This window comes from Heterocephalus glaber, unplaced genomic scaffold (genome assembly GCF_053883595.1).
Source record: "Heterocephalus glaber isolate CG9 unplaced genomic scaffold, H.glaber_assembly_v1.0 deba00001067, whole genome shotgun sequence".
NCBI lineage: Eukaryota > Metazoa > Chordata > Mammalia > Rodentia > Bathyergidae > Heterocephalus > Heterocephalus glaber.
The window spans coordinates 87,950-115,906 of record NW_028258187.1 but is presented as its reverse complement, the minus strand read 5'-3'; the positions used below and the strand labels follow the sequence as shown (position 1 = coordinate 115,906).

The 27,957-nt window shown below is 59.5% G+C and overlaps 1 protein-coding gene across 2 annotated transcripts in view; it reads right to left on the bottom strand.

The window, feature by feature from the left end:
* Positions 1–27,957, bottom strand: part of Cnih3 (cornichon family AMPA receptor auxiliary protein 3) — a 61,189-nt gene that overhangs the window by 22,943 nt on the left and 10,289 nt on the right. Inside the window, exons 2-3 of one of the 2 annotated variants that reach the window (XM_004867458.3) lie at positions 14,298–14,366; positions 11,195–11,242 (exon numbers count right to left, since the gene is read on the bottom strand). In XM_004867458.3, coding sequence (XP_004867515.1) covers positions 11,195–11,242; positions 14,298–14,366 — 117 coding nt within the window. The remainder of the gene's footprint in view (positions 1–11,194; positions 11,243–14,297; positions 14,367–27,957) is intronic. The other variant, XM_004867460.3, reaches the window with a different exon arrangement.

The window sequence follows — 27,957 nt, the reverse complement described above, 5'->3', positions numbered from 1 at the left end:
CCCCACAGACAGCTAATGCTGGCGCCTCGCCGTCCTCACAGCCCTGAGGGCTCGGGAGGAGGCTCGATGCCCCAGGCCTGGGCACCGGGCAGTGACCCACGAGGTCCTGGGGCCCGAGCGAGCAGGGCCGGGAGCAGGAGGGACAGCGCTGTCATCTTCTCCAGAAGCCTCCTCTGCTCCGCCCAGTCCCTCCGCTCTGCACAGCCCCTTCCTCCCTTCCTGGGCCGCAGGACCCTCCAGACAGCACCTTTGCCTCCCACACCTCTGCTCCTGCTCCCAGGGCACCTCCCAGCCCCAGCCACTCCGTCCCCAGGTGGGGACCCCATTTGTCCCTGGGTGCACCAAGATGACTGCAGGAGGAGAAATAAACCCTGGGCTCGCAGAGACAGTGAGGACCAAGCCGAGACACAGCGGGGCCCCCGACTCCCGGGCCTCGCCTGCTTCCAGGAACAGGGGAGAAGCAGACGGGGAGTAAGGCCCATGGAGAGAGCAGGGAGACGCAGGCAGCAGCACAGCACCAGGCTTCTCCTCGACCGTGGCTTGTGTCCTCGGAGGGGGCTGCTACAAGGAGCAGGCACCCATCACCACCCGGGGTGACAGGAGCCTGGGCTGGCCTGAGCCCAAACACCGGCCTGAGTCTCCTGTGACCACTGGCAGGGGACATCTGGCGGGCAGGCCGTCCATGCACAGCCTGGGGACAGCAGTGACTCCAGCAGCCCCAGGCCTCTCCGGAGGGCATCACATGTCTGAAGGAGTGAACGACGGCAGCACTGAGGACTCAGAGCGACATGCTCCCCACCAGCCACCTGGGCAGCAGGCACTGCCGGCCCCAGACCACTGCCTGCACCAGGTACAGGACGTAGTGTCCTTCCACACACACAGTGCTGCAGAGGGTTCTCAGGGTCCCAGCTCTGCGACGCTGGCAGACAGCTCCTCCCTCCTCCCCTCAGCCGCTGGCATCCTCCCCTGCCAATGAGAAGTCTGTCCAGGAAACTGATTCTGCAGGAGCTTTCGCCAAGGGACAGGGAGGGAGCAGGATGGCTCGTGACGTACAGCTGCACATCTAACTGAGGCGAGCTCATGGGAGAATGTGGAACACACGGGCCAAAGCCAGTGTTCTGCCGACCGCTGTCCTGCAGACCTGCTCACTTAGCCCGCTCATTCCCGGAGTCCTGGGCTGCTGTCCAGAGTGCCTCTTCCTCCTTATTCATGTCAAACACTCCTGACCAGGGGCGCCCCACAGACACACATCCTCCGTCTCTCAGACCAGGGAAAAGTCACGCTCAGATTGGAGGAACCGAGCTGCGGAGCCGAGCACAACAGCAGGACTCCACGCCGGTGAGGAGCCGGGAGGGCTTTTCCCTGCCTCCCGGAAGCCCGGCAAGGGTGACGGAGACAGAGACAGAGACAGAGACAGCCCCATTCGGTGCCAGGACTCCTGCGGAGGGAGGTGTGGCTGCAAGTCCCACTGATGGTGCAGGGACAGGACAAGACCCTAGGCCCGCAGCCGCCTGCAACTCAGCCAGGACGGTCGCCGCCTGCCTACTCCGGCAGCTGTGGGGATCAGGGGATGGACCCAGTCACACGTGCGTGCCGCAGCGAGGCACACGGGGCTGCAGGTCTGTGCCACGCTGGGGACCCAGCAGACCGGCCACGGCCAGCAGAGCCCCACGTGGGTCTCGCAGATAGATAGATGCTTCCCCGCCTGGTTCCTCAGTGAGCATGAGACCAGAGAGCGTCCTGGTTTAAACAGCCATCTGCGAGGGGAGGGTCCGGCAACGTGTGCCCAGCTCCAGGACCGCTCTGCCTGAGCTCAGAACCAGCGCGATCCGGAGAGAGGGCTCCGGCAGGGCAGGCTGAGCACACTGGGGCTCCCGGAGGTGAGGGGCTCGGCCGCTGCACTGAGCCCCTCCATGGACCCATCACGCAGGCCACTGCTGGATCATGGCCTCCGCTAGACAGCCTGAAAGTGTGGCGACCTCAGCTGAAGCTCTCAGAGCTGCCACTGGTTTCCAGAGCAACCCCAGGATGAGTTTCTGGGAGAGCTGGAATGCCTTATTTTAACAACACCAGCTGATGATCAGAGAGCCGCATCGAAGGAACCAAGTAATAACGCACACATGAAAACTCTCGCCAACATGAGCATCCCAAAGTGGAAGTAATTCAATCTGCAAGGAATATTTTGACCCTGGAAGCAAAAAGATTTCCATTGACTCCCCAGAGTCTAATTATCTCCTGCACCTTGCACAAAATGCTGGGATTGAAGGGGTCCTTTTCCCCTCGAGTTTCCCTCAACCCCTACTGCACTGTCTGCTCGGGTGGGCCTTCTAGCCTCACATACTCACACACAAACACACACACGCACAATGCACACACCGAGTCTGAGAAACACCCCACCTGGGACCTGAAAGAAGGGAACTTCATGGCACCACCTCACCTTCGGGAAGAGGACAGTCTCGGAGGAAATGGGAGAGACACCCAAATACCATGACAGAAGCAGCACGAGACCTCAGGCTGTGGCCACAGGGTCCCTGGTGTGCCTGCCCCAGAGCTGCTGCCCATGAGATGACAAAACTGCGGTGTCCAAGCCACCCAGATGTTAAATGCTGAGCATGCGTGGCCAGGATGCAGTCAGGGACTGGGCTGAGAGGAAGGTCCTCCTCTGGCTGCAATGGCCCAAGTTCAAGCGGGATGAAACAGAGTCACGGCCGGGGACAGATGGGCCTTGGCTCATCAGGCCAGGAGGAGTCCTGAGCCCCAGTGACCTGCAGAGCAGGCCGAGCAGGATGAGTCAGGAGCATCAGGACAAACGGATCAGCAGGAAGGAAACTGCTGGCTCAAGAGGTGAAAAGACTTAAAAATCTAAATTGGTAGCAGCAGAAATGAAGACAGAAGAGATGAAGAAACATTATTTCATGTGTTCAAATACTGCTTTGTCTCAAAGCGGGCTGTAGGTAGCTCACAATGTGCTGCTAATTAAGCATGACATTTGTCTCCATACAGCTATATTTAGTAATACCTAAGATCACATTAATGCGCTTGTTTTAAAACACTTTCCCCTGGGTTTGTTCCATTTCCTACACTGGAGAAGATGTGGTTTTATAGACACATATCTGTACAGGGCCTGGTGTGCTGGAACCATCCAGCCCCAAGGGGGTCCTGTGATGAAAAATGACAAACATGCAACCAGGATGTCAGCTTGCGGGGTGACGGTGGGAACCCCAGTGCAGGGGAGGAGCTGGAGTTGGTCTGCTGGGTCCTGGACGAGGCCAGGGCAGAGCGCTGAGAGCAAACCAGACACACAGCTGCAGTCCTCACTGCTCCCGGGCTGCAGGGGACAAGCAAGCACCCCGTCAAACGCTGCAACACACACACAGTCCCTTCAGAGCTGGGACAGCTGTGCTTGAAGTACTCTATCAACATCTAAACGACGAAGCTGGCGCTGCCCTAGTCAGAAACACCAGGAGTGCCACAATGGCACATAGTAAAGTCTGCCTCAGACCCGTGTCAGGCGCACTCTGGGAGGCTGAAGCAGGAGGTTCACAAGTTTGAGCCCAGCCTGGGCAAGTTAGCAACTTATTGAGACCCTGTCTCAAAATCAGAAAGAAAGGGCTGCGATGTCGTTCAGTGAAAAGCCCCTGGGCTCTGCCCCCAGAACTGTTAAAAAAGGAGGGCCCAGTTCACAGAGGGGCTCAGACCTCTCATAGGAGGGCACACTGTGTGTGGTTTCCTCAGTGTGTCCCGACCTTGCAGGGCCCTGGACTCCCAGCAGCCAGAGTGGCTCTGACATTTGGTTCCCACAGGACCCGGCTGCACAGGCAATCCTCGTGCTGATGTCCTGGCCAGTGACGGCAGAGATGTCACCACGCAAGGCCACAGCGGCAGGGCTGTCCCTCCTGTGCATCCCCCACCCAGCCTGTGCTATGATGGGGTCCGTGGTCCAGACTCCCATCGCTGCTCTGGCCATGGAGACAGAAGGGATTGGCGGCCACTTCCCTCTCTGTGACAACTGCTCTGCATGTGCGCCAGGTCAGTGTGATTTCTTGCCCGTTGCAGAGTCTCACTTGAATGAAACACCTCCACGTGTGGATGACTGTCCACAAAGACAGCTCGCGTGTGGGTGGCTGACTGTCCACAAAGACAGCCGCAGGTGACAAACAGGCAGATGCTGGGCCACAGGAGGACCAGGGCCAGAACTGACCACCACCATCCCAGGAAAGCGTGACAGCGTGGTGAGGCGGCCCTTCCACAGGGGAAGACACGGCCGGGGCAAGGGCACCATGGGCAGAGCACAGCTCTGCCAGGCCCCACGTGCACAACCTGGCACCCCACTGAGGAACAGGTGGGTGAGCTGCCCAGGGCAAGAGGACGGGAGTACTTGGTGGCGTGGGCGATTCTGTGGCCTAGACACACTGCTTGTAAACGGTTCCTACTTCTTCCGCAATTTGGGAAAGGACAAAGGAGAGGGAGGGTAAGCATGCGGAGTTGGGAAGTGGAATCTGGAAGAGCTGTGCAGAGCCTGCAGCCCGTGGATCCCCAGGCTGAGGCCTCACCACACAGCCGAGCCCTCTCAATGCACTCAGGCAAATTACTGCCTTTACTCTGGGCCCATTTACAAAATTATGGCTCTGGAAATCCTGCCCTGGGGACAGACCACAGAAACGCCTTGTCCCTGACCTGGCTTAGCCTCCAGCTCGGCTGTTTGAGTGGCTGTCTGCAGCCGGCTGGATGTTCGCTTGCCCAGGGGCCGTTAACCCCAAGCCCAGGCTGGGACAGCGGGCCAGGACCGTGTGCTCCAGCTCCCAGGTGACCCTGATGTACGCAGCTGAGGCTGAAGCAGGGGCTCTGAGCACAGCTGGGGGCCACTGCCCACAGGCAGGGGTGATGCCCACCACCCTGCCTGCCACCGGGTGCTCTGCTCTCCTCCGTGTGGCTCCGCCTCCCCTGGCAAGGGCTCCTCCGCCCCGCAGGATGCAAAGACGACGACCCCTGCCCGGTGGCTGGCGCCTCCTGCTCCCTAAGCACGCGGCTTGCTAACATGCGTCAGACCGCACGGCACTGCCATGGCACCGGAGCTGCGCGCTCACGCCCAGGCAGGGACCGAAAGAGGCTTGCGAGGGGCTGGGGACACGCGGAGAGAAGCAGGCCACCTTTCAGCGGCCGAACGCGTCCTCCCAGCCGCCTCCCACGTACGCACGCACGCACTCACGTGGCCTGCACAGGCCGAGCCCGCATCCTGCCTGGTGAACGTGCAGCCCCGGGTTGCTCACCAGGCCCGTGGAGGCTGCGTGGGGCCCCGGGACTGTGGGGCCCGTGCACCCGGCACTGGCTGCTTCCCGGGGTCCCTTCACCTTCCTTCTGGAGTCGAGGCCCTGACGTCCAGCTGAGCACACTGGACTCCACAGTGGTCAGCGCTTGGACCAGGCTGGGCCCTTCAGGGAAGCAGCCTCTTCCTCCGTCCCCATCCTCCTGCTTGGAAGGCATCGCAGAGTGACTTCTACAGGGACCATCGGGTCGTGGAAACACCCTGACAGCGGCGGAGCCCCAGGACAGGGAGTCCTCTGACCTGGCTCCGGTCCCTCGTCGGTCACCAGCAACCATGCAGCCACCAGGTATCTTCCGTCCACTGCTTCTCCACCTGCACCCATGGGTGCTTTCAGGATAACAGCTGGTGTGGTCCTCCCAGGCCTGCTTGGTCAGAACCTTCTAGATGCGACTCTTCCACAAGTGTGTGTGGAGTCCTCACTAAGCAAAAGACTAGGAACCACGGTTCCACTGATGACAAACACCAAGGCTCCAGACTCCCGGGCCTGTGGCTCCCCAGCACTGTGAAGGCACCACAGGTTGGATGTCCACGCTGAGCCTGGGCCTTCCCAGTCCTCCCTGCGTGCTGGCCTGCGCTCGGCCACACCACCCCTCAGCATTAGGATGCGCGTAGGTGTGATGCTGACCAAGGCCTGAAGAGCACCCACCTCTTCCCGGGACACCGGGGAGCCACCCTCGGGTAGGATGAAGAGGGTGGAGCAGAGCCAGGGCCGAGGACAAACCCAGCAAGAGCCAGAGGTGCACTCTACACCCAAGCAGATGGCCACGGACCCAGAGGAACTCAAGGGACAGTTGTCATGAGCAGTGGTGACAACAGAGGCACAGCGAGGACAGGGCCAGTGCTGCTCTGATGCGAGAGGAGAGCCAGTGCTTTTGTGTGGAGTCCACTGCACGCCCTAGTGTCCCACGCCAGCCCCTCTGCCGTCGGTCCAGCGACCTGGAGCACCCCTGTCACGTGAGAGGTGTTCAGTCTTTCCCGCTGACTGACAAGGAGCTTGCTGCAGGAAGAGTCTGGAAATAAATTACATGTGACATGAGCAGCCTGGACCTATGTGTTGCGAGTTTTGCCCCAGGATTTTTACTTCCCTGAGAGCATAGAACTGGAGCAGAACTGGAAAGGTGCCTCCAGGAGCCCGCACGGCCCTGCCAGTGGTGTGCGGAGCACCAGGAGCGAGGACGCCGGTCACACAGACCTGGCCGCAGAGCCAGGCATGCGCACAACCTCGCTTTCCCGTCTGCTCTGGAGACTGAAGAGCCCACACTTTCAAGACGCACAGCAGTCACTCAGTAAATGTCAATGCCTCACCCCGCAGGGGAATTCTGACCTAGAACCGCATCTCAACGGTCTCCCAGGCACCCCATGCACTGCTCTGTGTCTCCCCCGCCGCATGACTTCCCTGATGAAAGCCCTCCTTTCCCACAGAGTCCAAGAGAAGACTAGACTGGCAGTTGGAAAGACCCAAGCTCAACTCCCTGGGGCTGGGAGCACCCACAGGCACAAAGGCGCTGTCTCTGCGCCTTCTGCTCCCTAGCAGTTAACAGCGGCTGACGTGTGCACTGAAGCACCTGGGTCTCTCTCAAGGTTCTGGCACATAACGCACTCAGTAGCTTCCTCTTTGGCTCCAGAAAGTGGGGCAGAGCTCGCAACTGTCCACTTGAAGTCTGTAGAATCTGCAAGTCTGGACTCTGGCACAGAATAACACCGCTTAGAATGGAAGATCCTCCCTACAGGAGTGGGCTGCAGTTTGGGGGCTGGGTGCCCCAAGGCCCATGTGCTAAAGGCTTCACCCTGCACAGGACCTTTAGGAGGTAAGGCCTGGTGGGGGTCGCTGGGGTGCCTCCAGGGGCTGTGGGACCCAGCCCCTTCCTCCTCATGCTTCTCCGGGCTCACCAGGTGAGTGAATGCTCCCCACAAGCTCCTGCTGTACCTGCTGTCACTTGACCTTAAGCCAAAGTAAACCTTTCCTCTTTACAAGGTGATGGCCTCAAATGGTTTGTTACAGTGACGGAAAGCTGACTAATACAACTCTTGCCCTAGTGGAGCTGTGTATTATGATAAATAAATCACTCCAAACCGTGCCTTGCAGTAACAGCTGTTTACGCCTCCTCGAACATTTACAGGGGCTGGAACAATGGACCTGGGGGCCTCTGGGCTCTCAGCAGGCTCCGTGGTTCTAGGGCCTCACACGCACATAGGGGGCCACATCCCGGGACACGTCTGTCCCACAGCAGAGCCCACAGCAGTGGGAGGAGCTGCACTCTGGATCGGGTAGAACCCAGGGTCACGTGGTGAAGGCTGTGGACATGGCAGGGCCAGCAGCAGGACTGGATGACCTGCGAGGTCTCATAGGCCTTGGCTTGGAAGGGATCCAGCTGTGGTTGAAATCCATGGTCAGCTTCTTGAAATGCCCAATAATATTGTGGGGCCCTACATGGTCACTTTCTTCAGATACGGGAGGGAAGAGCAATGCGATCTTTCCCGTGAGCCAGACCCACTTCTCCTGCAGAAGGTCGCATCCCCCGCCAGCCCTGGGTCTGGAGCCCCGGGGCTGGACTCCTGCCTAGACCTTGCTGCTGCCCACAGGGGTGTGGCTGGGCAGGAGGAGGTGCCACCAAGCCCACCCTGCCAGGTCACGGGGGCCTGAGAATCCATCCATGAGAGCTCTTCTGTCCACCGGCGCTGGAAACCTCCAGGGACCAGGACACACTTGGGGAGTGGAGACCTGGACTGGGGAGCCCACAGCTCTCCTTAGGGACGTTCCAGATCCGACACTGAGCTCCACCCGACAGGCTCAGGCCAACTCACAGCCGGCTCAGCCTTGGCTTGCGCCCAGGGTCTGAGGAGAGACACTTCCTGTGCCCGGGAAGACAAATCTCAGGCTGCCAGCCACCGCCTGAGATACAGGTTTCCCTATTCTCACGGAGGCTCTGGGCCTGCACGCAAGCCCCAGAACCTGGGTTAGGACCAGGCTTAGGACGGGCTAAGGGACGTCATGCCCTCCACCACGCATCCTGCCCAGCGTTGGCCTCCAGCCTGTGACAACCTGGCAGGGAAGGCCTGCGGGAAGCTAGGGGCCCCGCACACAGAATCTGAGTCACAAGCACACATCCACGCCAGCACCCTGCCGTGCAGACAGCACCCACAGGGCATCGTCTCTGAGAACTAGAGCTGGACGATCCTCTCCGAGACCCCGTCCCTTCTCCCAGGAGCGAGCATCACGGCCGGCGCTGGGAGACCAGGTCCGAGACACTTCCTGGAAGGCGGTGACGGTAACCAGACCCATGAACCCTCCCACACCCCACATGCTCAGCTTGGGGACTGGAACCCCACGGAGACGGGCAGAGGCCTGGTGTCCATGCCAGAGGTTCTCACCTAAGGCAGGAGAGGGTGCCAAGGGGGGCGCCCCAGCCCAGGGCACCACAGCCTAGCTCCGTACCGGGCCAGAGTGGGGTATGCAAAGCCTCAGGCAGGAGCAAAGGTCAGAGTGTGATGCGGACATTTAGTATCGCCAGCTGCAGGGCCGCATGCCTATCATCCCAGGTACTCAGGAGGCTGAGGCAGGAGGCTTGCGAGTTCAGTGCCAGCCTGGGCCCCTTAATGAGACCCTGTCTTCAAATAAAAACTGAGAAGGGCTGGGCTTTTTTCAGGACAGGGTGCTTCCGGTTCCGCCCCCAGGATGTGGGGCAGTGGGGATAGCTGAGGTGGGGATGAGGGTGTGCACCTCGACTGCATCCTTCTGCTCTCTGCAGGACTGGCACCCAGAGCCACAGGGGACTGGGAAGATGAAACAGGATGCAGGAAGGGAAGGGGGAACCACATGGGAGGAACAGGAGAGCCTGGGCTAGAGGTCTCTCATGTCAGAAATGCTTATGATTAAGAGTTAAACCTGATTTAAATCCAGACTTATATAAAGAGTGAATGTAATAAAAATGTAAATCCTGCTCGCCTCCCGGACACTGCTAGAATAAAGTGAGACGCTCGCCACCACCCCAGGGTCCTAACCAGAGGGCTCAGACTGCAGAGTGCAGGCCCTACCCTCACCCTTCGAGTACACAGAACATATTTATGAGCATCTCAGTGCCCTATAGGCCACCTCGCTGCAGTCTGTGTCAGTAGCTCTGGGGTGCTGGACGGAGTCACTGACCTTCTGGTAGTGACCAAAGTGGAGGGGACAGGCCACACGCCAGGACCTGGACATCTAGTTGAGCATGGCACAGAGCTACCCAAGGGAGCTGGAGGATGCTAGTCGCAGAGAGCACCAGACAGTGCCGACATCCTGAATGGCACTCAGCAAGGAGCTGCACTGACCTCAGGATGTGGGGTCAGGAGCCCAGCACCGGCAGACAAGAGGGTGCCCAGCCCAGTGCTCAGGGCCAGACCGGCTTCCGGCCAGCGAGAGCTCTGCACAGAACAAAGCTGTGACATGGAGCTTGTGCTTCCTCAAGTGGGTCGGGGCACTGGGCACCCAGATCCTGAAAGCACTGAGGCTGTGGGGGCCTGGCCATGTGGCCATCGCTCCCGCACCCTGATATGCATCCGTCTGGAGCAGAAGTGTTAGTGACAGAACAGGCAGGGGCTGGGCACGGAGCAGCCTGCGCGGTGAAAATGTCAAGCCAGGAACAGGTGCCAGGTGCAGCGCTCCTGGAGGGAGCTGCCCCGCCTGCTGTTTACGGAGGAAGCACGCATCTGAGTGCAACCCCCCCGCCCCCCAGCGCTGGGCTGACTCCCAACCGGCTGCTCATTTTCCTGCCCTTGGCTCTGCCCTTAGGAAGCTGGGCAGTGTGACGGGGACATTGGGCCGGGCACAGGCAGGCCGGGCCTTTGTGCCACCAACCAGAGTCCACGGAGGAGCATGGGGAGAGCAGGGCTGAACACACGGACACGGCGGTGGGGGGGGGGTCCCAGGCAGGGGCTGAGAAGGGCGAGGTGGAGGCCAAGCTGAGCCCGGACTTCCTCCATCCCGGTCGGTGAGACCCACTCAGTGGTCGGCACAAGGAAGCCCACAGCTGTGCTGTGACCACCGGAGCAGAAGAGCTACATGCACAGCACACTCAAGGTGTGCCTCGCTCCCTAAGCCCTCCGCAGCCCAGACCCGTGTTTTCACGTGTGTGCCTCATCCGGGCCCAGGTCCTGCTATGACAGGCAAGACGTGGAGTGCAGCACACCGCACTTCTCAGAACACGGCAGAGGGCAGCTCCTCTCCCAGTGAAAGGGACCACTGCTGAAGCGCAGCAAAGGATCACAATGCGGTACGTATGCGCACCAGTTCCCACAATGCGTTTACATACGGCAAATATACACTAATAAAACAAGAGAAGAAAGCAAGCCACAAGAGACTTCAAGCCGTGTGGTGGAGTCCCCTGCTGTCGGCACTGGCTTAGCCCTTGGTTCCTCTACTCACGTAAGGGTCAAACGCCCTTGGTGGCGGTGACTTCTGTGTGGCCTGGCACTCAGGGATGGCCTCAGGCTCAAAGCCTTGGCTGCTGCCTATTTTCCCCGAGTCCTTGTGCACTCAGGGTTGTAGCCGCTCCCTCCTGACTGCAGAATGCTGCAGCGCGTGCTAAACGACGGCCTGCGTCCGTGGACTCACAGGGCTCCCATGTGTCCGCCCGGCCCGACACCCCACTGCCCTGCACCACAGAGCTGACCGCCAGGCGGGACCTCCCACAGACAGCCCACATCGGGTCGGGAGCGCATGTCCTGAGCTCAGCACCAGCCAGGCACCTGCAGCAGCAGCAACCCCGTCACATTAGCATCCTCCTGCCCCTCGAGCCTGTTTATCGGCTCCCCCGGGCAAGGCCAGGGCTGCAGCAGACACCCCGCCCGGGATCTGGCCCCGAGAGTCCCCGCTGCCCACACCCCACTGACCTTTCGAAGAAGGAAGCAGATCCGCTCGATGTTCCTCAGCCGCTCCCTCTTTGGGTGCACGGGGAGGAAAGAGAACAGAGTTGGGGGAGCAGGACCCGGAGCACAGCCCACTCCCTGGCCGTCCTTGCCACTGTCCCCGCTGCTGACGGAGCACTCACTGCATACCTGGGTCCTGGCCACCTTTTCCTGCAGGGCTGTGTCGGCTTCCAAAGCCACAGGAACACAGCTGTGTCGTCTCCTGCGCCTCGTTACCAAGGCAGCTTGGCTGCTGGAGACTGGGTGAAATGAGATCCACTGGGCTCTGGAGAGGACGGGACCGGGACCCTCCACATTCCCTGACTGAACTTAAAGACAGCGACTCCCATGCATCCCGGAGGCCCATGAAGCTGAAGGACAGGCTCACCCTCCTCAACACACAGGCACACACATGTGCAGACACGAAGGGCACACTAGGCGAGAGCCACACGCTGCTCCTTCTCCACAAGCCACGCCCTGAGGAACAGCACCTCCCAGGCCTTCCGGCAAGAGAAAGGAAGTGAAGGAGAGGAGAGGAGAGGAGAGGACACGCCCCTTCTGCCCAGCCCTTCAGGAGCGGTCCGAGGGTATTTGCAGCTTCAGTGCATCCTAAATCTAAATGGGAACCAGGATGCGGCAGGGGGGAACTGCTTGCCATGCACAAAGTCCCAGGTTCAATCCCAGGCACAGAGCGGGAAAAGGAAAAAGGCTCAGTGAGAAATGCAAACTGCAGGTGAGAAGCATTTGTGATCAAGCTCTCCCAGGGCCAGAGCCACCACCAGGGAAGGACGCGCTCAAACCCTGGGCCAAAGTGTTTCACTTCCACCAGGAGCCACACCTAAGAACTGGGGTCTGCGCTCCCCAGTTAGGATGATGATGCGCCCAGAAGCACCCAGGGCTTCTTCCGTCCCCAGGCATTTGGCTGCAGAAGGCCCGGGCCCTTGAAGGAGCCAATAAGCCTGAAGTGCAGCTCCGCTGGGAGTTTTAAAACACAGGGCTGGGGCACAGCCAGGCGGTGGAGCACTTGCTCAGCAAGCGCAAGGCCCTAGGTTCCAGCCCAGCACCCAAAGGAAGAAGAAAACAATGACAGTCGAGGCCCGCAGCTCTGCTACACGGCTCGGTCCTTCAGGGCTCCTGCGCACCCGCTGGCTGCAGCTCTGTGCTCACGCTGGCCTTTCACAGAGGCCCCAGGACTCCTCGTCCTCTACTCTAGGGGCCGGCGAAAGCCAGACAGGGACAGAAAGAAGGTTTCATGGCTCCTGGCCACCCTTGAGGAATGGGCAGGATGGCAGAGGGGCAGCAGACTTCCGCACCAGCAGCCACTCTGGATCAAGCCAGAAAACACCCAGAGGCTCCCCCTGTTGTGAGCCCAGGCCAGGGGGAAGGGGCTCCCGGCTCCTGCTTCCTGAAAAGGAGGCGCTCGCTCTGGGCCAGGGCTGCCACCCGGCAGGGGTCGCAGGCCAGGTGTGCGAGCCTGCTGCCAAGCCCGAAATGTCCCGGCCGTGTCCTTTCACACCGTGCATCTCAGTTCAGGCTGGCAGAGGGCAGCCACATGGATTCTAGTGCTCACAACCTTGGCACAAGACACTGAGTTTTCGAGTGGCCTTCAGGGTACTTTCAACTGGCTCTACACAATTGACAGGGAAGGGTTTGGCTCTGTTTAGTAAAATCCAAGACTAGAATCAAAGGGTGCCTCAGACACTCTAAAATCCAGTCTCCAAAGGGTCGTCCTGAGCAGGTGGTCAGAACCCAGGCATGGGAGACAGGCAGCCTAGGATCGAGGCCCTCTCCTGGCCTGGTGCTGTTGGATAAGAGGCACCAGCACCGGCACCGTTCTGTGAGCTGCAGGTTGGGGTAAGAGCTTGTCGGGTGGGGCTGAGGGAAGGATCGCAGGTGATGAATGCAAAGTTCCTAGCACACCGCACAAATTAAAGCAAAGTCACAGCTCTGGGCTGACGCTACTTCCCAGGGAGGGCCACAGAGGCCTGGCCCCACCATGCGTCATTGGAGCCCCACAAGAGTGCTCCCTTCTCCAGGGGCCACAGCTGCGGAGAAGCCTCAGTGGCCCTTTCCCTGGTGAGTGCTGCTGTCAGGGTAGGATGGCGTCGTGCAGGCAGGGCCCATGTTCTCCCTACAGCCTCTGACCAGAACACCCACAGGGCTCCGCAGACAGTCAGGAACCACGGGCAGAGGACCAAACTCAATACAGCCCGAGGAATGTGGCCGTGAGCCCATGTGGATGCCCTGCGTGAGCGCCATGCTTCAGGAAAGCCCTGTCTGAGGGTTTTCCTAAGGGTTGGTCCTGGCCTGGAACACAGGCTGCACTGACCACGGAAGCAAACAGCCAACACCCACTGTCCCCCATCAAAAATGATGTCCCCACTTCCCCGCTCCAGACCCCTTCATCTCCCTCCACAGGTCAGGGGCACAGCCAGGACAGTGGGAGGGCAGCATGCAGGGCCAGCCAGTCAGTCACACAGGAAGCCAGAGCCTAAACCATGTCCAGCACACCACGTCAGCTTCCCCAAGGGAGGTGAGCCAGCCTCAGGCCACAGAGCCGCCTGGCAGGAAGGAACACACACTGGTGATAGAACTGCCTGACAAGAATACACAACAACGATAGAACACCTGATGAGAACATGCTGGTGACAGAACCACCTGTCGGGAACACAGGCTGGTGACAGAACCACCTGAAGGAACACAGGCTGGGGACAGGGGATCGGGAACTCTGCACTGCCCACCCTCCACAGAAACCTGGCACCAGGTACAGGGAAGAGGATGATGTACCCGCATGCTTCTAGCCTCACCTGAAAGTGTGCAGGCCACATGGGGCCTTTTTCTTCAGTGACAAGAACCAAAAGGCACTGGGACTGGGTCTTGGGGACACAGTGTAACAGACCCTCCCCTGGGTTACTGGGACCTTGGCCTGTAAGAGATCTCAGACCCCAGCAGCGTCCAGGGCAGGACAGTTCTCAGCAACCTGAGCCAGGTGAAGGGCAATTCTTCCCTCCCTCACACCTGCCCTCTTCCACGAGCCCCAGGTGGCCCGTGGTGACACAACCTTCCTGTCCCTGGCACCCCTACTTACCGCATGAACAGGGTTGCACTGGTCTATGGGGTTCTTGAAGTCCGTCCTGAGTTCATCGAAGGCGATTATCTGCAACAGACCCACAGAATCAAGATGTCAGTTGCAGGCAAGTCCACACCCCAGGTCACAGCTTCAAAGCGGCACAGCGGGAGGGAGAGGTGGTGACCTGGCCTGGCCAGGAGCCGATGCTGCTGATGGGCACGTGGGTTGATGACTACCTCCCTCCCGCTGGGCAGGCTCAAAGTCTCCATGTGACTTTCTTTAAGTCATCTGTCCTTTCCAACAAGGTAGAGAAATCTGTGGTGAGGGTTGGGATTTAAAGGCACAAAAACTTAAAATGTCAAATCAGCACTGTCAGCCCCTTCCTTTACTGGAAGGCAGCAAGGGGTGTGTATATTTCATGTGCTTTGGCAGAGAAGCGAATTCAAAGTAAAATGGAAAAGGGAGAAAGAGCAAATAACGAAGCTTAGAAGATGCGTGGCCATGGCTCCAGATGAGCACGAGGGCGGCTGGTCGGCTCCTTGGTGCTCAGTGCCCAGGACTCTGTCCCAGGGGTCCTTAAGAACCACAGCCTCAGCACTGCCCAGGGAGCAGCAGTTTCCCCATGCGTCGGAGGGGCCATGGTGGCCTTCTCCAGCCACAGAATGGGCATGGCCACCCACAAGAGGAGCTGAGGAGAAGGCTCTGCAGCCCACATCTGAACCCCAGCCCCGTCCGCCACTGGACAGGACAGTGGGACTGTGTTTGGGTGGGGCATGTGCTCCCCTAGGGTGTTGTGTTTCTATCTAGATGTCCCCAGGAGCCCCAGGTGCTCCCAGGCAGGGCTTCCAGAGGAGGACTAAGCCACACAGGCGCCACAGCGGACCGAGCTGAGGGTGAGGCCTGACTGGGGGAGGTAGTCACTGGGAGCTCGACCGTCCTCCACTGCTTCTGGACTCTCCCTGCCTCCTGGCCACCATGACTCGAGCAGCCCCTCCTCCACCAGGTCCCTCTGCCGTACCGATTCCCCTCTGGAGTCAGCTAACCATGGACTGAACTATGGGCCAAAATATACCTCTCCCTTTTCAGATTTTTTTAATTCTCTATTAAGTTTTGGGTGTAGACCTTTGTGTCCCAATGACAAGAAAGTAAGACAGGTACGGCGGCCTTCACTGCTCTCAGTAAAACCTCTATCCCCCTGTGGTTTGGATCTGGAGTTTCCCCAGAGGCCCCTGGGAGGTGGCAAAGCCTTGAAGGGCGGGTCCTGCTGGAGGAAGTGAGGTCACCAGGTGTGGCCTGGTTGCGAGGTTGGGACCCCGCCCTTCCTGGCTGCCTCTTTGTCCCTGGCCCCTGAGGTGAACAGGCCTCCTCCTCCATCACACCACTGGCATGTGCTGGGCCGGCTCAGGCCCAGAGCACCAGGCCAGCCTCTGCAACCTTTGAAACAACCCCTTAGAAGCTGTCACCTTTTTGTCACAGTGATGGAAAGCTAACTGACACACCCACTGAGCAAAAATGGGGAAGCAGCCGCCCACCGAGGCACAGCCCAGGGGTCTGAGGTACACAGCTGAAGCAAGGCAGTCAGCTCGTGACCCTAGGTGCCCCAGCCCAGCAGCACACGGCTGAGAGGAAGCAGCAAGTGGGGAGTGGCTTCCCTTACAAACCATGCGTGACTTTACAGCAGGCGTGAGTGTCCGGATTCCAGCACATGCACAGGGCTGGAGCAAATGCAGCAGGCACCGTAGTGAGAGGACTCCCCTCTGCCACCCTCGCTGGCCGTAATTATCTGCCCCGTGTACACCCTGCGGGACCAGCTCACCCCCCACCAGGGAGGTTCGCTCCATCTCTGGCTCCCCAAACCACCCAGCCCTTCCTTCCTTGATCAGACACAGGACTCCAGGAGCCCCCCGTGGGCAGGCAGCATCAGCAGACCTCAGCCTGCAGGTAAAACCCAGCCTACCACCCTTGCGTATAAAAATGGTTTCCATGTTTTTAAAGAATGGGAAAAATCAAAAGAAGAAGAGTGTTCTGTGACATGTGAAATGATACCACTGCAGGTTTCAGAGCCTAAGGTCCTCCCGGAACACAGTCCAATCCTTCTTTCATCCGCACTGCGTCAGCATGGGGTGGCGGAACTCAGATCCCAGGCCCCACAAAGCCCAAATCGTCTACTCTCGTGCCTTCCACGGGAAGAACCTGCTGATGCCGGCCCAGTCTTACTCTGGTGTCGAGAGCTGCACTAGCCAAGACAACAGCCACTGGCCAGATGTGGCTACTCAGATGTAAATGTTTACTAATTAAACTTCAGTTCGTAGTCATATTTTAATTGCTGAAAACCCTACGTCTATGTGCTAGCTGTCAGGTAGCCCAGGTACCACTTCTGTCCCTGCAGATGGCTCTGCAAGCCAGCCCAATCCCTGAGCCCCAGGGAGCCGTGGTGACCCCTGCTCCTCTTTCTTTGCCGCGCTGTGTCCCCAGCTGTTCTTCACACAAAGGAGAGCTAAGTGCCTCCCCGACCCACTGTCCTCGCTGACAGGACAGGCAGGACAGCGAGCCTGCAGTGTGAGTCCACACCCAGCACCTGGTCCAGGGCACGGCTGGCGGCACCAACCTTCCTCTGTCTGGCAGCCCATGCCTCTGGTAGCCCATCCCACACGGGCTTCCTGTGGCCACGTCACAGGCTGGCTTTGAACCAAGCGTCTTTACCTGAAGCCCGGGGTCCCTGTCACGTACTCAGGCCAACCCAGACACACCCAGCCCAGTCCCTGCAGCCCCAACCCGCACCTCCTCAGGCCGAGAGCAGAAGGCTGCTCTCAGGATCCCAGGAGTGAGGCCCCAAGGCCCACGCAGACCCCATCTGAGCCCTGACTTGGCAGCTGCCCCTCCCATGCCCCAAAAGGGTAAGAAGAGAACTCGGAGTCCTGAGGACCCCAGGATGTGTTGGCACTGCACGTGGCTCTAGGACACAGCAGAAAGGTCACAGTCCGGGCAGGGGTGTGGGAGATGCTGAACAAATCGATAAGAAACCCGAGAGAAGCGTGGATCGCGTGAGGGGCCTGGGAGCCCCTCGAGAAGCTGTCACACAGCTGTAGGACCTGCCTGGCCAGGGGGCCGACAGGGAGAGAGAGCCCTGGGAAGAAGGTCCAGGAAGGGGTCATTGGCAGGGCCTTGGAGTGGAGGCACAGCGCCGAGGAACAGGCCAGAGGGCACGGTCCACAGTGCCCAGGTTGGGAGGCCACGGCTCCCTGGAACCCATGCCAGTGTGGACCCGGGACACTGACTTGCCACCTTCCGGGCAGGCTCCGCCATCACTGTCCTCGGCCCTCAGGTAACAGAGCAAAGCCACCTGCACCCTACACCTCGGGCCTCAGCCAAGGGAGCAGCAGGCAGGGAGGTCTCGCCTCGCAGAGCCACTGGGCCAGGGTGACAGCCAGGCAGGGAGGATGATAGGAGGCCTGTGCTCTGCTGGCTTCTCACCGCATGGGTGACGAGGCACTGTGGACAGCACAGGCCGGGGGCCATAGGAGAGCAGCAGCTGCATCCCATCTGCTCTCCTGGGCCCACCCAGCCCCAGCGCCACAGGCCAGGAAGCCAGGAGCCCCAGTGACTGGCTGCATCCCCAGCCTCGGCCCTGCTCCTCCAGCTAGCTCTGCTCTGTTGTCCCTGGCTCTCAGCACGAGGTGGCAGGTGCCATATCCGCCTCACAGCCTGGAGACTTGCTGGCACCTTTGGGGGTCAAAACCTTTGCCTCCCTCCGTCTGGTCCCAGTGGCCTCTGTTCTGGGGTGAGCAGAGCCTCTTCCAGCACGTGGGCCTGTGTGCCCAGGGCCAGCTGCACAGCTCTGGGGCGTGCATGCCCAGCACCCAGATACTGTCCATGAGGAGCCAAGTTATCCATTCCAGTGAACGCTGAGCATCTGCTGGGCCAGGCGCTGTGGAAGGAGGAAAGCCAGGTGGCCTCCCGCCCCCTCATCCTGCCCGCACTCGATGACACTGCAGGCCGGGCAGAGCAAAGCATGGATGGCCCCGGGGCTGTGGTTCCTTCACCAGGCTGAAGGTGCTGTGCGCAGGCCACAGCGATGCTCAAGCCAGCTTCCACTCCTCGAGGCTGGAGGAAGGAGGCAACTGGGCTGCGCTGCAAGGGGATTCCGACGGGCCCCTGCTGGCCTCCCCTGCTTCCAGCAACCAGGAGCTGAGCAGCCCTCTCTCCTGTACAGCTCTCCATGTTGTACTGCTTCAGGCCAGCACCATCACGGACTGAACCCTCAAACCCTGAGCCACACTAAACTTCTTTAGGTTGACTTCTTGGGCATTTTGTCACCATGATGGAACACACCCAAACTCATGGGTGTACAGTCCTCTACTCTATGAGAAATCATGCTGCATGGTCCTTGGATCTGGACCTTGAGTGATCCAAACCCCATGTTGAGGTTGTCCTGGGAGATTACGGAAGTTTAAGAGGTGGCGAGTCCTAGGTCCCTGGGACCCCTGAAGGGAGCCATGGCAACCCGGGCATCATCTTCCTCCCTTCCTCAGAGCCCCGGGCCCAAGGTGAGCAGGCTGGCCCTCACGCGTCCCTGCCATGAAATGCTGCCTTGCCACAGGCTGGGAGAAGTGGGTCACCGACCACAGCCAAACCTCCAGAACCACGAGCCAGGTAAACCCCGCCCCATCACGGGTTGATTCTCTTAGGTATTTGGTTGCAGAAATGGGAAGCTGACTAACACAGGTGGTTTACTAAAAATATATAAGATATTGAAAACTAAATGAGAACAAAAAACGAAGAAAGACACACACAGCACAAGGGCTCCAGAGAGAGAAACCTGCTGGCTTGACATTTTGGATCTAGGTTTCCCAGAAGCTCAAGTGAAAAGAGAAATAAACCAGCTACGACAGAATTCCAGGGTCCATGAAGGAAAAGGGAGACCAGTTCCTTAGGGAAACGACTCCCATGCTCCTAAAAGGTGCTGACTGGGCTGCAGCTCAGAGGAAGAGCACCTGCCCGGCATGGGCGAGGTCCTGGGCTCGGTCCTCGACGCGAAGGCTGAAAACCTGTGGGCAGCGCAGTGCTGGGAGCCAAACCCAGCCTCAGGGTATTTGTGTGCCAGCAAGAGCGCTGCACCCCCCAGTGAGCTCAGCAATGGGCCTTGTATCCCTGACTGGCGCCACACAGTGAGGCTCCTGGCTGGGAACCAACAGGACAGAGACCCTGTCAAACTCCGCATGGAGGAGGCAGCGGCGCATGATGGCACCGTCCCAGTGTCAGGTGTTTCCAGGCCTCCCTCACTGCTCTGCCTCACACTGGCACTGGGAAGGCTGCGGAAGCCAGCCAGGGTGCAGCTCTCGCGGGCCCAAGGTCGGGTGCAGGCGTCTCAGCCCCACACTGAGACGGGTCACCCCGGGGGAAGCTGAGACATCCGGGTGGGACCCCACCTCCTGCCTGGTGTCCGGGAGACGGCTGAGGAGGTGCCACTTCACACCCCAGCTCCCGCGCGTCCACCCCGAGAAGGCTGACTCAGGCTCCAGTGGCTGGCTCTGCCCTCCTCCTGTTGGCCCCATCGTGTCAGACCCTCAGGCAACACGCGCGGGAGGGGCTCACTCTCCTCTCCCACCTGCCGGACTGTGGGGACAGCATCTCTGCTCCTCTGTAGGTAGCACAGCTGTTTCTGAGACACCGGTCACCCAGAGCACCTGTGAGGTTCAGGCAGTGGCCCCTTCCTTCACCCCATTATGCCCAGGGCTGGCCACGGCCCACCCTATTTGTCACCTCTTCTGCCAGCAACTTGGCCCTGCCCCATCCCTGTCAATAGTTCCTCATTTACCCCTTTGCCAGACGTCATCGGTTTCCAAGGGCCAGTGAGCCCGGATGGTCTAGTTCCAGCTGCATCTCCTACATATTCTGGAAAAACTCCAGCCCTGCCCAAGGCTCACATACCACACCAGCAAGACAGGAATGGTTTGGCCTAGAAAGATCTCCAAGCGAGTGCTCAAGCTACTGCATAGCTGCTCAGCAGAGGTACTGAGAGAAAAATGTCCCAGTAATGCTGCTGTGAAATATCTGGCTTCAAGCAAAGCAGCTTCCTAATGAACTCTCCAGTATGAGTTATTTGCAAAGTGTGTCCCCGAGTATAACTACAGGAAGTGACCTGCTGAGTGCAGTTATTGGACATAACCAATTAAAGTTTGCAGAACATTGCTGATTCTTATTTTAGCACTAGGTTTTAGGCTATGGTCTAATAGGAGTCCACTGAGGCCACTCTTAGTCTATTACCAAAAGAAAAAAGGAGGGGAAAAACCTGTGCCATCAGCATAAAGATCTTGTTCACTTAAAACAATCAAAGACAAGCTCTGCAACAAGGAGGTATGCGTCTGGACCCAGAGGACATCTGCAATCCTCATGCTTGAGTTTCAAAAGAAGCATGGCTGCCTTTGCTTAAAATATACAGCTGTACTTTCGTGGCTGGACTGGGCCCCAGAGACAGATAGAGAGGTACAGAAAGGGCTAGAGCACAGCACTTGCCCGGCAGGGTTTGCTATGCCGTGTCACAGAGTAGACTAAACAGCAACAGCATCTAAGATCCTCACAGGCTGTGCAGCTCAGGGAGAGGTGGAGAGAGACACAAATTGCTAAGTGTCTCCTTCATCTGAAGGGAGCAGGTGAACACAGTCGATGAAGACACAGAAACCCCTAAAACCCAAGCACTCCTGCTGGAATACACTGTCGTGAGAAACCTAACATTCCTCACAATTTAAGACACAAACACAAGAAGCTCAGACACAATGTCTAATAAATGACAGGCACTTTTCAAAATGAAACCTTCCTAATTTGAAACACAATCAACCAAACAATGATGGAGACAAAAAATGTAACCTAACAGATCAGCTATGTTAGCACTCGGATTTCATGGCCCTTCACTGTGTGGTGCAAACTGTCCCTTCCTCAAGCAGACCTTCCCCAGCAGGGGGAGCACGAATTCGTGCAGCCCTGCTTGACTCATGAGCATGACATTAGCTCTCCCATCCTACCACCACCAGGGCTGCTGAGACGCAGACAGGGCAGGGAGATGCCCAAAGATCAGTCCACACACCCCCGTTTCACCCAGTTTGCTTCCCCGAGCCTAGAGTTTGGAGTCCCGAGAAGTGCACTGGGCATCTGAGAGCTGTCTTATTCCCTCCGATTCTTCTCTGTGGACAACATGGATCCTGAGCCAAACTCCTTCCTAGTTGCTGGCTGGTATATAGGATTCTCAGGCTGTGACTGAGCCCTCTGGCTGGGGACCTCATTCACTACAAATCCTAAGCCCAACCCCAACCACTAAACCCTACGGTAAACCTTAACCTAACTCCTAACACTAGCCTTAACCCTAGCCCTGATAATACCCTAACCCTAACTATAAACCCTATCCCTAACCCTAGCTCTAACCCTAAACACCGCCCTAACCTTAACCCTAACCCTAACCTAAACCTAACCCTAAGTCAAAAAGCCTAGACCTAACCCTAAACCCTAAACAAAAACCCTAACCCTAACCCCTCCCTGGGGCCTTGAGTCCCCTCCCCGACCCCACCTCCTCTCTCCCTGTGCCGCCAACCAGCACAGGTCTGGCACCCTGGCATGGACACAGCCACGCACTGAGCTCTTGGCAGCTCTCCCCAGAGGCTGGGTCCTGCCTGCCCAGGGCCACACTGTGGCCCTGGGGACCATGCGAGACATCACCCCACTATGGCCAGGCTCGGCTCTGGGAGCTGACTCACCCTCAGTCCGCTTGATAGCTTGAGTCCCTCTTGCTCCCACCTGGCCAGAAGCAGCTCACAGGAAGGGCACCTCTGGGTGAGACCACAGGTCACCCACTGGGCATCCCTCAAAGCCCCAAACTCCCGGGTCAAACTTCCAGACCAGTGCTCCTGTTCCTCAAGAATCTCCAGCCGCTCAATGGCGGCACGGAAGGTTCTCAGCCTCGACAATGACTAAGAACTCAGGAGGCGGCACCCTGCCCCCCCAGACAGGAGGCGCGCTTCATGAGTGCAGCCGCACAGTGCTAGGGCTATGTGAGCAGGCACAGCCTTGGGAAAGCAACGCAATAAATACAAGCCAAGCACAGGGTACACACCTGTAATCCCCGCCACCCAGAAGCCTGAGATGCGAGGATCATGAGTTCAAGCCCAGCTTTGACAAGGAGGAGGAGGAGGAAGGAAAGAAGGGAGGAAGGGAAGGGAGGGAAAGAAAGAGACATGGAGAGGGAAAAGGAAAAATGGATACATACTCACCCAGAAATCCCACCTAAGGCCCAGCCCACTGAAATCAGGCGTCACTAGGTAAGGACAGCCATGAAAGCCTTGTCTGAGATGGCGAAAAACTGGAAACACAGATGCCCAACCATAACCCTAAGACTGAATAAACAGCAATGCCCTCAAATAAAGGACTATTATGCAGCCCTGATTTAGATCTAGGCTGGTTAACTCAAAGGGGTTCCCTGAGCCAATACTCAGTGAGCAAAGCATGATGCAGAGAATTTAAAACCACAAACAAGACCCCCCGCCCCGAAAGGCACCGTGTGTGTCTGTGATCACAGGAACATGGAAAAACACGTGAAGGCAGGACGCCAGCATGCGGGCACCGACGGCCTGTGGGAGGGAAAGGTCAGGAGGGGCGTGGTGCCCATGGTCGGAGGAATCGGGGAAGCAAAAAACCACGACTTCTTAAACTCGGGGGCAAGGAAGTAGAACACGTGACCGATTCTGTAGCACCCCGCTGAGACTGGGGGAGTCGCCCGTGCAGGGGCGGGACCCGCGGCACCCCCACCCCTCCCCCTTGCAGCTCTGCTTCGGCACAGGAGCTCCCAGGACCGGGAGACACGCCCCGCGCTCTTCACGGTTGACTGCCTTCCCTTCCCTCCACCAAATCAACTGCCCCAGAGGCCGCTGCCCGGCTCAGCGCTCAGGAGTCTCAGCTCCTCTCCCTCTCCCGGTCACCCCTGCCTCACACCCGCCTCCTGCAGAACCGGAGCCCCCAGCTGGCCCTGCTGCCCACGGCCCCATCACGCAGGGTCTACCGGGGACCCGGGACGGTTGCTGTCTCCTTTCCATGACTCTTACCAGGGGCCTGGAGCCACCCTGCCTGCACCCAGCAGCACCTCCAGGGGCTCCGTGAGGGCACAGAGGGTCTTCTCCGTCATGGTCTGCCCTGCCTTCCTTCCAGGGAGCCCATGAAGCCTCTAAGACCCTCCTCGGGTGGGCAGCGTTATTGTGAGCAGCGTGACGCTCAGTGGCGGAACTCTGCTGGCCGTGTCTGTCTTAGCTGGAACCCTCCCTCCTGGCACTGCCTCCACCCGAACCACCCTGAGCCCCACAGCTGTGCAGAGCCAGGCCCCGGGCAGCAGGGGCGGCCAGGCCATGCCGGGCTCCTGTTCGCACACTGATTTGCCTGCATTTCCGTGCAGGCCCCACAGGCCTCACCATGAGAACTGAGCTCACACTGGCTCCTCCAGCAGCCTCCTGGCAGGGGCCACGGGGCCTCCCTCTGCGCCTGAATCCAGGAAATGTCTACCCGCTGGGAAGAGCTCCTCGGGTGGCGCCTCAGGGCCGTGTAACTTGGTCCACCTGGCGTGGCTCCCTGTGGCCTGGAGCAGCCCACCCAGGCACCCCGACCCCAGGTGCAACCCTGGCCATGGGCCTGGTGTGCAGGATACTCGGGCTGTGTGTGAAGCAGAGCCCCCTGCTGCCGCCACTCACCACTTTGGGCTGAGAACAGCCTCTCGCAGGGAGCTGCACCTGTCCTGCCAGTCCCTGGGACAGCAGCAGTCACCTGCACCTACCGTGGCCTCTACAGCGCCAAGGCGTCTAAGGTCCCACAGAGCGACGGTCGTATTCAGCTGTCATGCCTCCTGGCTAGGGACCATGCACACCAGAGCCAGAGAGACAAGTGTGACGTGTGTGAGCACAGCGTGGTCCTGGGCTGCAGTCAATCATCTTGCATGCAGGAAGGGGAGGAGCTGCTGCAGTTTCTCTGTTTGGACAAAGTTTCCCCAAGTTTCCAGAGACCCAAATGAAGCCACCTTGATTCCAACAGGCCCCACTGCCCTCGGTCACTGAGGAAGACCCTTGAGTCACCCTGTCCCAGGACAATCTCTGCCAAGATCCCTAGCTGAGTCACATCTGCAAGGCCACACAGTCACCGGTTCTGGGGACTAGGACGGGGATGCTTTAGGGACCACGACTCAGCTTTCCACAGTTGGGCAACTGGTGAGCACCATAAATAAGGAAAGAACCAACAGTCGCAGCCCAGGATCCAGAAAGAAGAAACGCCAGGCCCAAGGGCTGGCAGCCGTGCACGACGGGGTAAATCAGAATCCTGCATCTTCCCGTTTCTCCCCAAGGGGCATGTGCAGGACAGAAGTGAAGGTCTGCCTGCAGCTGAGCAGCCCGCCTCCTGTGGGCAGGGCCCGTGTGCATGACAGGAGGACAGGAGTCCACAGGGGAAATCACTGAGCCGGGACCACCCGAGGCGGTGCACCTGCATCTCCCGCAGCAAACTCCTCCCCGCCGTGCGCATCTGTGCTCAGGACGGGCGGAAGAACACCAGGGCCTGGAGTGAAAGAGGCCTCCACGGAGAGCAGTGGAGCAGGGTTGTGGCCCTGCCCTTCCACATCCAACTGCACAGCTCCCAGCTGACACCGTCACTGTCCTGTCACTGAGGCCAGGTCGTTTCCGTCCGGATCTCCAGAACCTGAGCCCCACGTGCCCAGCACCGAGCCTCTGGGAAACCTCTCCTGACGCCCAGCCGCCTCCGGAGCCCACAGGAAGGAGGCTTCCAGCGCTGGGTGCTCTGCGACTCTGTCCTCATCTCCCGACACCCGCTTGCTCCGCCGGGGCCCAGTGCAGGTGCTGTCTGTGCCTGGGAATCACTTCCCCTCCAGGACGCAGCACACACACTGCTTCAGTTGGGTTAAAACCTTCCGTCCTGGAGAGAACCCCTGCCAGTGGCTCCACCCGCCTTGGCCATCCCAGGCCCCGGGGACCCCTGCTCTGTGGGCACACCCTGCATGGACCAGGCTGGCCAGGCTGCCGAGTGGGCACCCTGCACACCCAGCTGCCGGGCTCCCCGAGTCTCCGCCTCCTCTCACCATGGCAATGCACCTCTGCCGGGGATCCACCTGCTGTGAGCTTGGCCTCCATGCTGCCACTCTTCAAAGCAGCCTGCAGAAGCACAGGGCCTGAGGTACCAGGGACAGCGAGTGTCCAGGGCACCTTCCCTGCCCCTGCGGGCCCCTGCTGCTCAGCACCTCTCACCTCCTTCTTCAGCGCCCCAAGGCCAGAGATGAAGAGAGGCAGAGGAGGCAGCAGGGCAAGGCAGGGAGAGGCTGTCACCTCCTCTTCCTTTCCTGACCAACCACGGAGTGAAGCCTGCAGCCCGGGTGGGAGCCAGGCCACAGGCAGCTCTGGGCGTGGGCAGCGGCCACCCTGTGACAGGCTCGGAGCTGCAGCAGGAAGGGGGAAGAGCACAGAGCGAGAGGCCCTGGGGTGGAGGGCAGCCCAGGCTCAACGCAGGCCCCGAGACTGGCGCCAGAGGCTTCGCCGGGCCCTGTGCGCTCCCGCAGTCTCCGTCCCTCTGTCTCAGGGCTGTGGCGTCCGGCGGCCCCGGGGCCCTGGCTGGTTCTGGAGGCGAGGTCAGGAGGGACTGTGAGACCCCGGCTCGCCAGTGAGAGCAGCATCTGCGCGTGACAGCGGGGACCCCAGGGCCCAGCCAGGAGTCACGTGGCGTGTGTCCCGGGAACGAAGCCCCATCCCACAGGCGCCCACACCGCTCAGCGGCTCAGGTCGCAGCCTCTGTGTCCCTCTTCCACTGAAAACAGGCCTCGGAGTCCGGGGTCACCACGCTGGACATCGACTCATTCACAGAACCAGGTCACTGCAGCCCCCTCAAAGGTGGCAACACACACCGGGACCCCGGCCATGGGTGTGGACTGCCCGCCACCACACCAGCTTCCAGGAAGCCCTGGAGGGATTCTCATCCTATCCTGGGCAGACACCCACAGGCAGGAGGCTTTGGGTCAATAAGTCAATCAGCAACCACAGACACTGAAAGCCTGAGCACCCTGGCACCCAGGGCCTCCAGACTCGAAGCAAAGTTCTGGCCCCGCCTGGCTTCACAGAGGAGAGCGTGGCATACACGGGAGTCATGGAGAGCCACGCCAGGTCACACAAGGGACCCATGTTGCACACAGAGCACCCCAAGAAAACAGGTCTCGAGGTGGGCCGAAGGGTGGCTCCCGAGGGGTGTGCGTCCAGCCCACATTGGTGTCATCAGAGTGGGCTTCTGAGGGGGCACCAGGCACCCGGCATCGTCTACCTCAAAGACGGAGCTGAGGCCCAGAAAGCCTGGCAAAGCCACCCAGGACCGTGGCTCCAGCAGGAGGGGAGCTCCTTGGGGCCACCTTCCTGCTGCAAAGAGCTCAGCCCAGGCACCCGGCAGAGTCATTTCCCAGCAGCACAGTGAGATTCGCTCCCCCTGAGATAATATCACCCAGGAGAGACGGGTCCCTGTCAGAAGGGACAGCGCCTGAGCAAATCTTGGGGAAATTCCTGGGGGAGCAGGGAACTCCGAAGCACAGAGGGTTAGAAAGCAGAAGTGCAAACAAGGGAACCCTGACCGGCTGAAGGGACAGGTGTGGGACCGAGGAGCGCAACAGAGTGGAGGTGGTGAACCGCACTGCGGTCCTGGAGCGAATGAGGGGATCTGAGACCCAGCGACACCAGCCAGTCCTTTCAGATGCTCATCATACCCTCATGCCCGGGCCCTGGGAACCAGGAGGAGCAGCGGTGGGGCCCGGCCACTCTCCCACCCTCCTTTCACCACTGAGCAGGGGCCCATGGCAGGAAGCGGGACCTAGGAAGCTGGCAGAGGCAAAGCTGGGGCTCCAGAGCCCAAATCCAGGAGGCCATGCAGCCCGACCCAGGTACCGAGTGAGGGGTGCTCACCGGGGGTTCAGCAGAAGCAACTGACCAGAGAGGGGCACCTCAAAACTAACAGGAAGATGATGGACAGGTGGATGGACAGAGAGTGACAGGCAAATGAAAGGTTGACAGACAGATGGACGGACGGACGGACGATAGAGCACACCTTTAACGCAGCCCTCCCACCACTCCCTCGAGGCATGCAGCACCGCACCTGTGGGGCCTGGTGAACACTGTAGCTGTGCTCTGTTCTGAATTCAGTCGACAGCTGGCTTTGGCCTCTAGAAAACACCCCAACGTCACCAAGTCCCACAGCGAGCTGGGGAGGCAGAGCCGCAGACACGGCAGGCACACGTGTGCTTCCCAGGCGTGAACAGCAGGGTCATCCCCGAAGCTCCTGGGCCGGAGGGGACCCTGGCCTTGCGGCTGTGTGGCCCTGGCCAGTCCCAGCACCCTTGGGGCCTAGGACCCCCATTTCCAAGTGAGAAGGCAGTGCCCAGCTGAGCCCAGGAGTTCAGATGCTGGGATTGTGGGGGGACGTGCCTGGACCCCTCCCTCGGGTATTAGATAAATTAAGAGCAAAGGAGCCCACCCAGCCAGGGGCTGCAGTGCCTCACAGGGAGCAGCCACAGCCACTGCTGGCGGAGCCCTGCCTCGAGCCCTGGCTTCACCAGCTTCACCACAGGAATTATGATTTCCTTTCTTGTGCAAAATGTTCTGCTTGGGCTCCA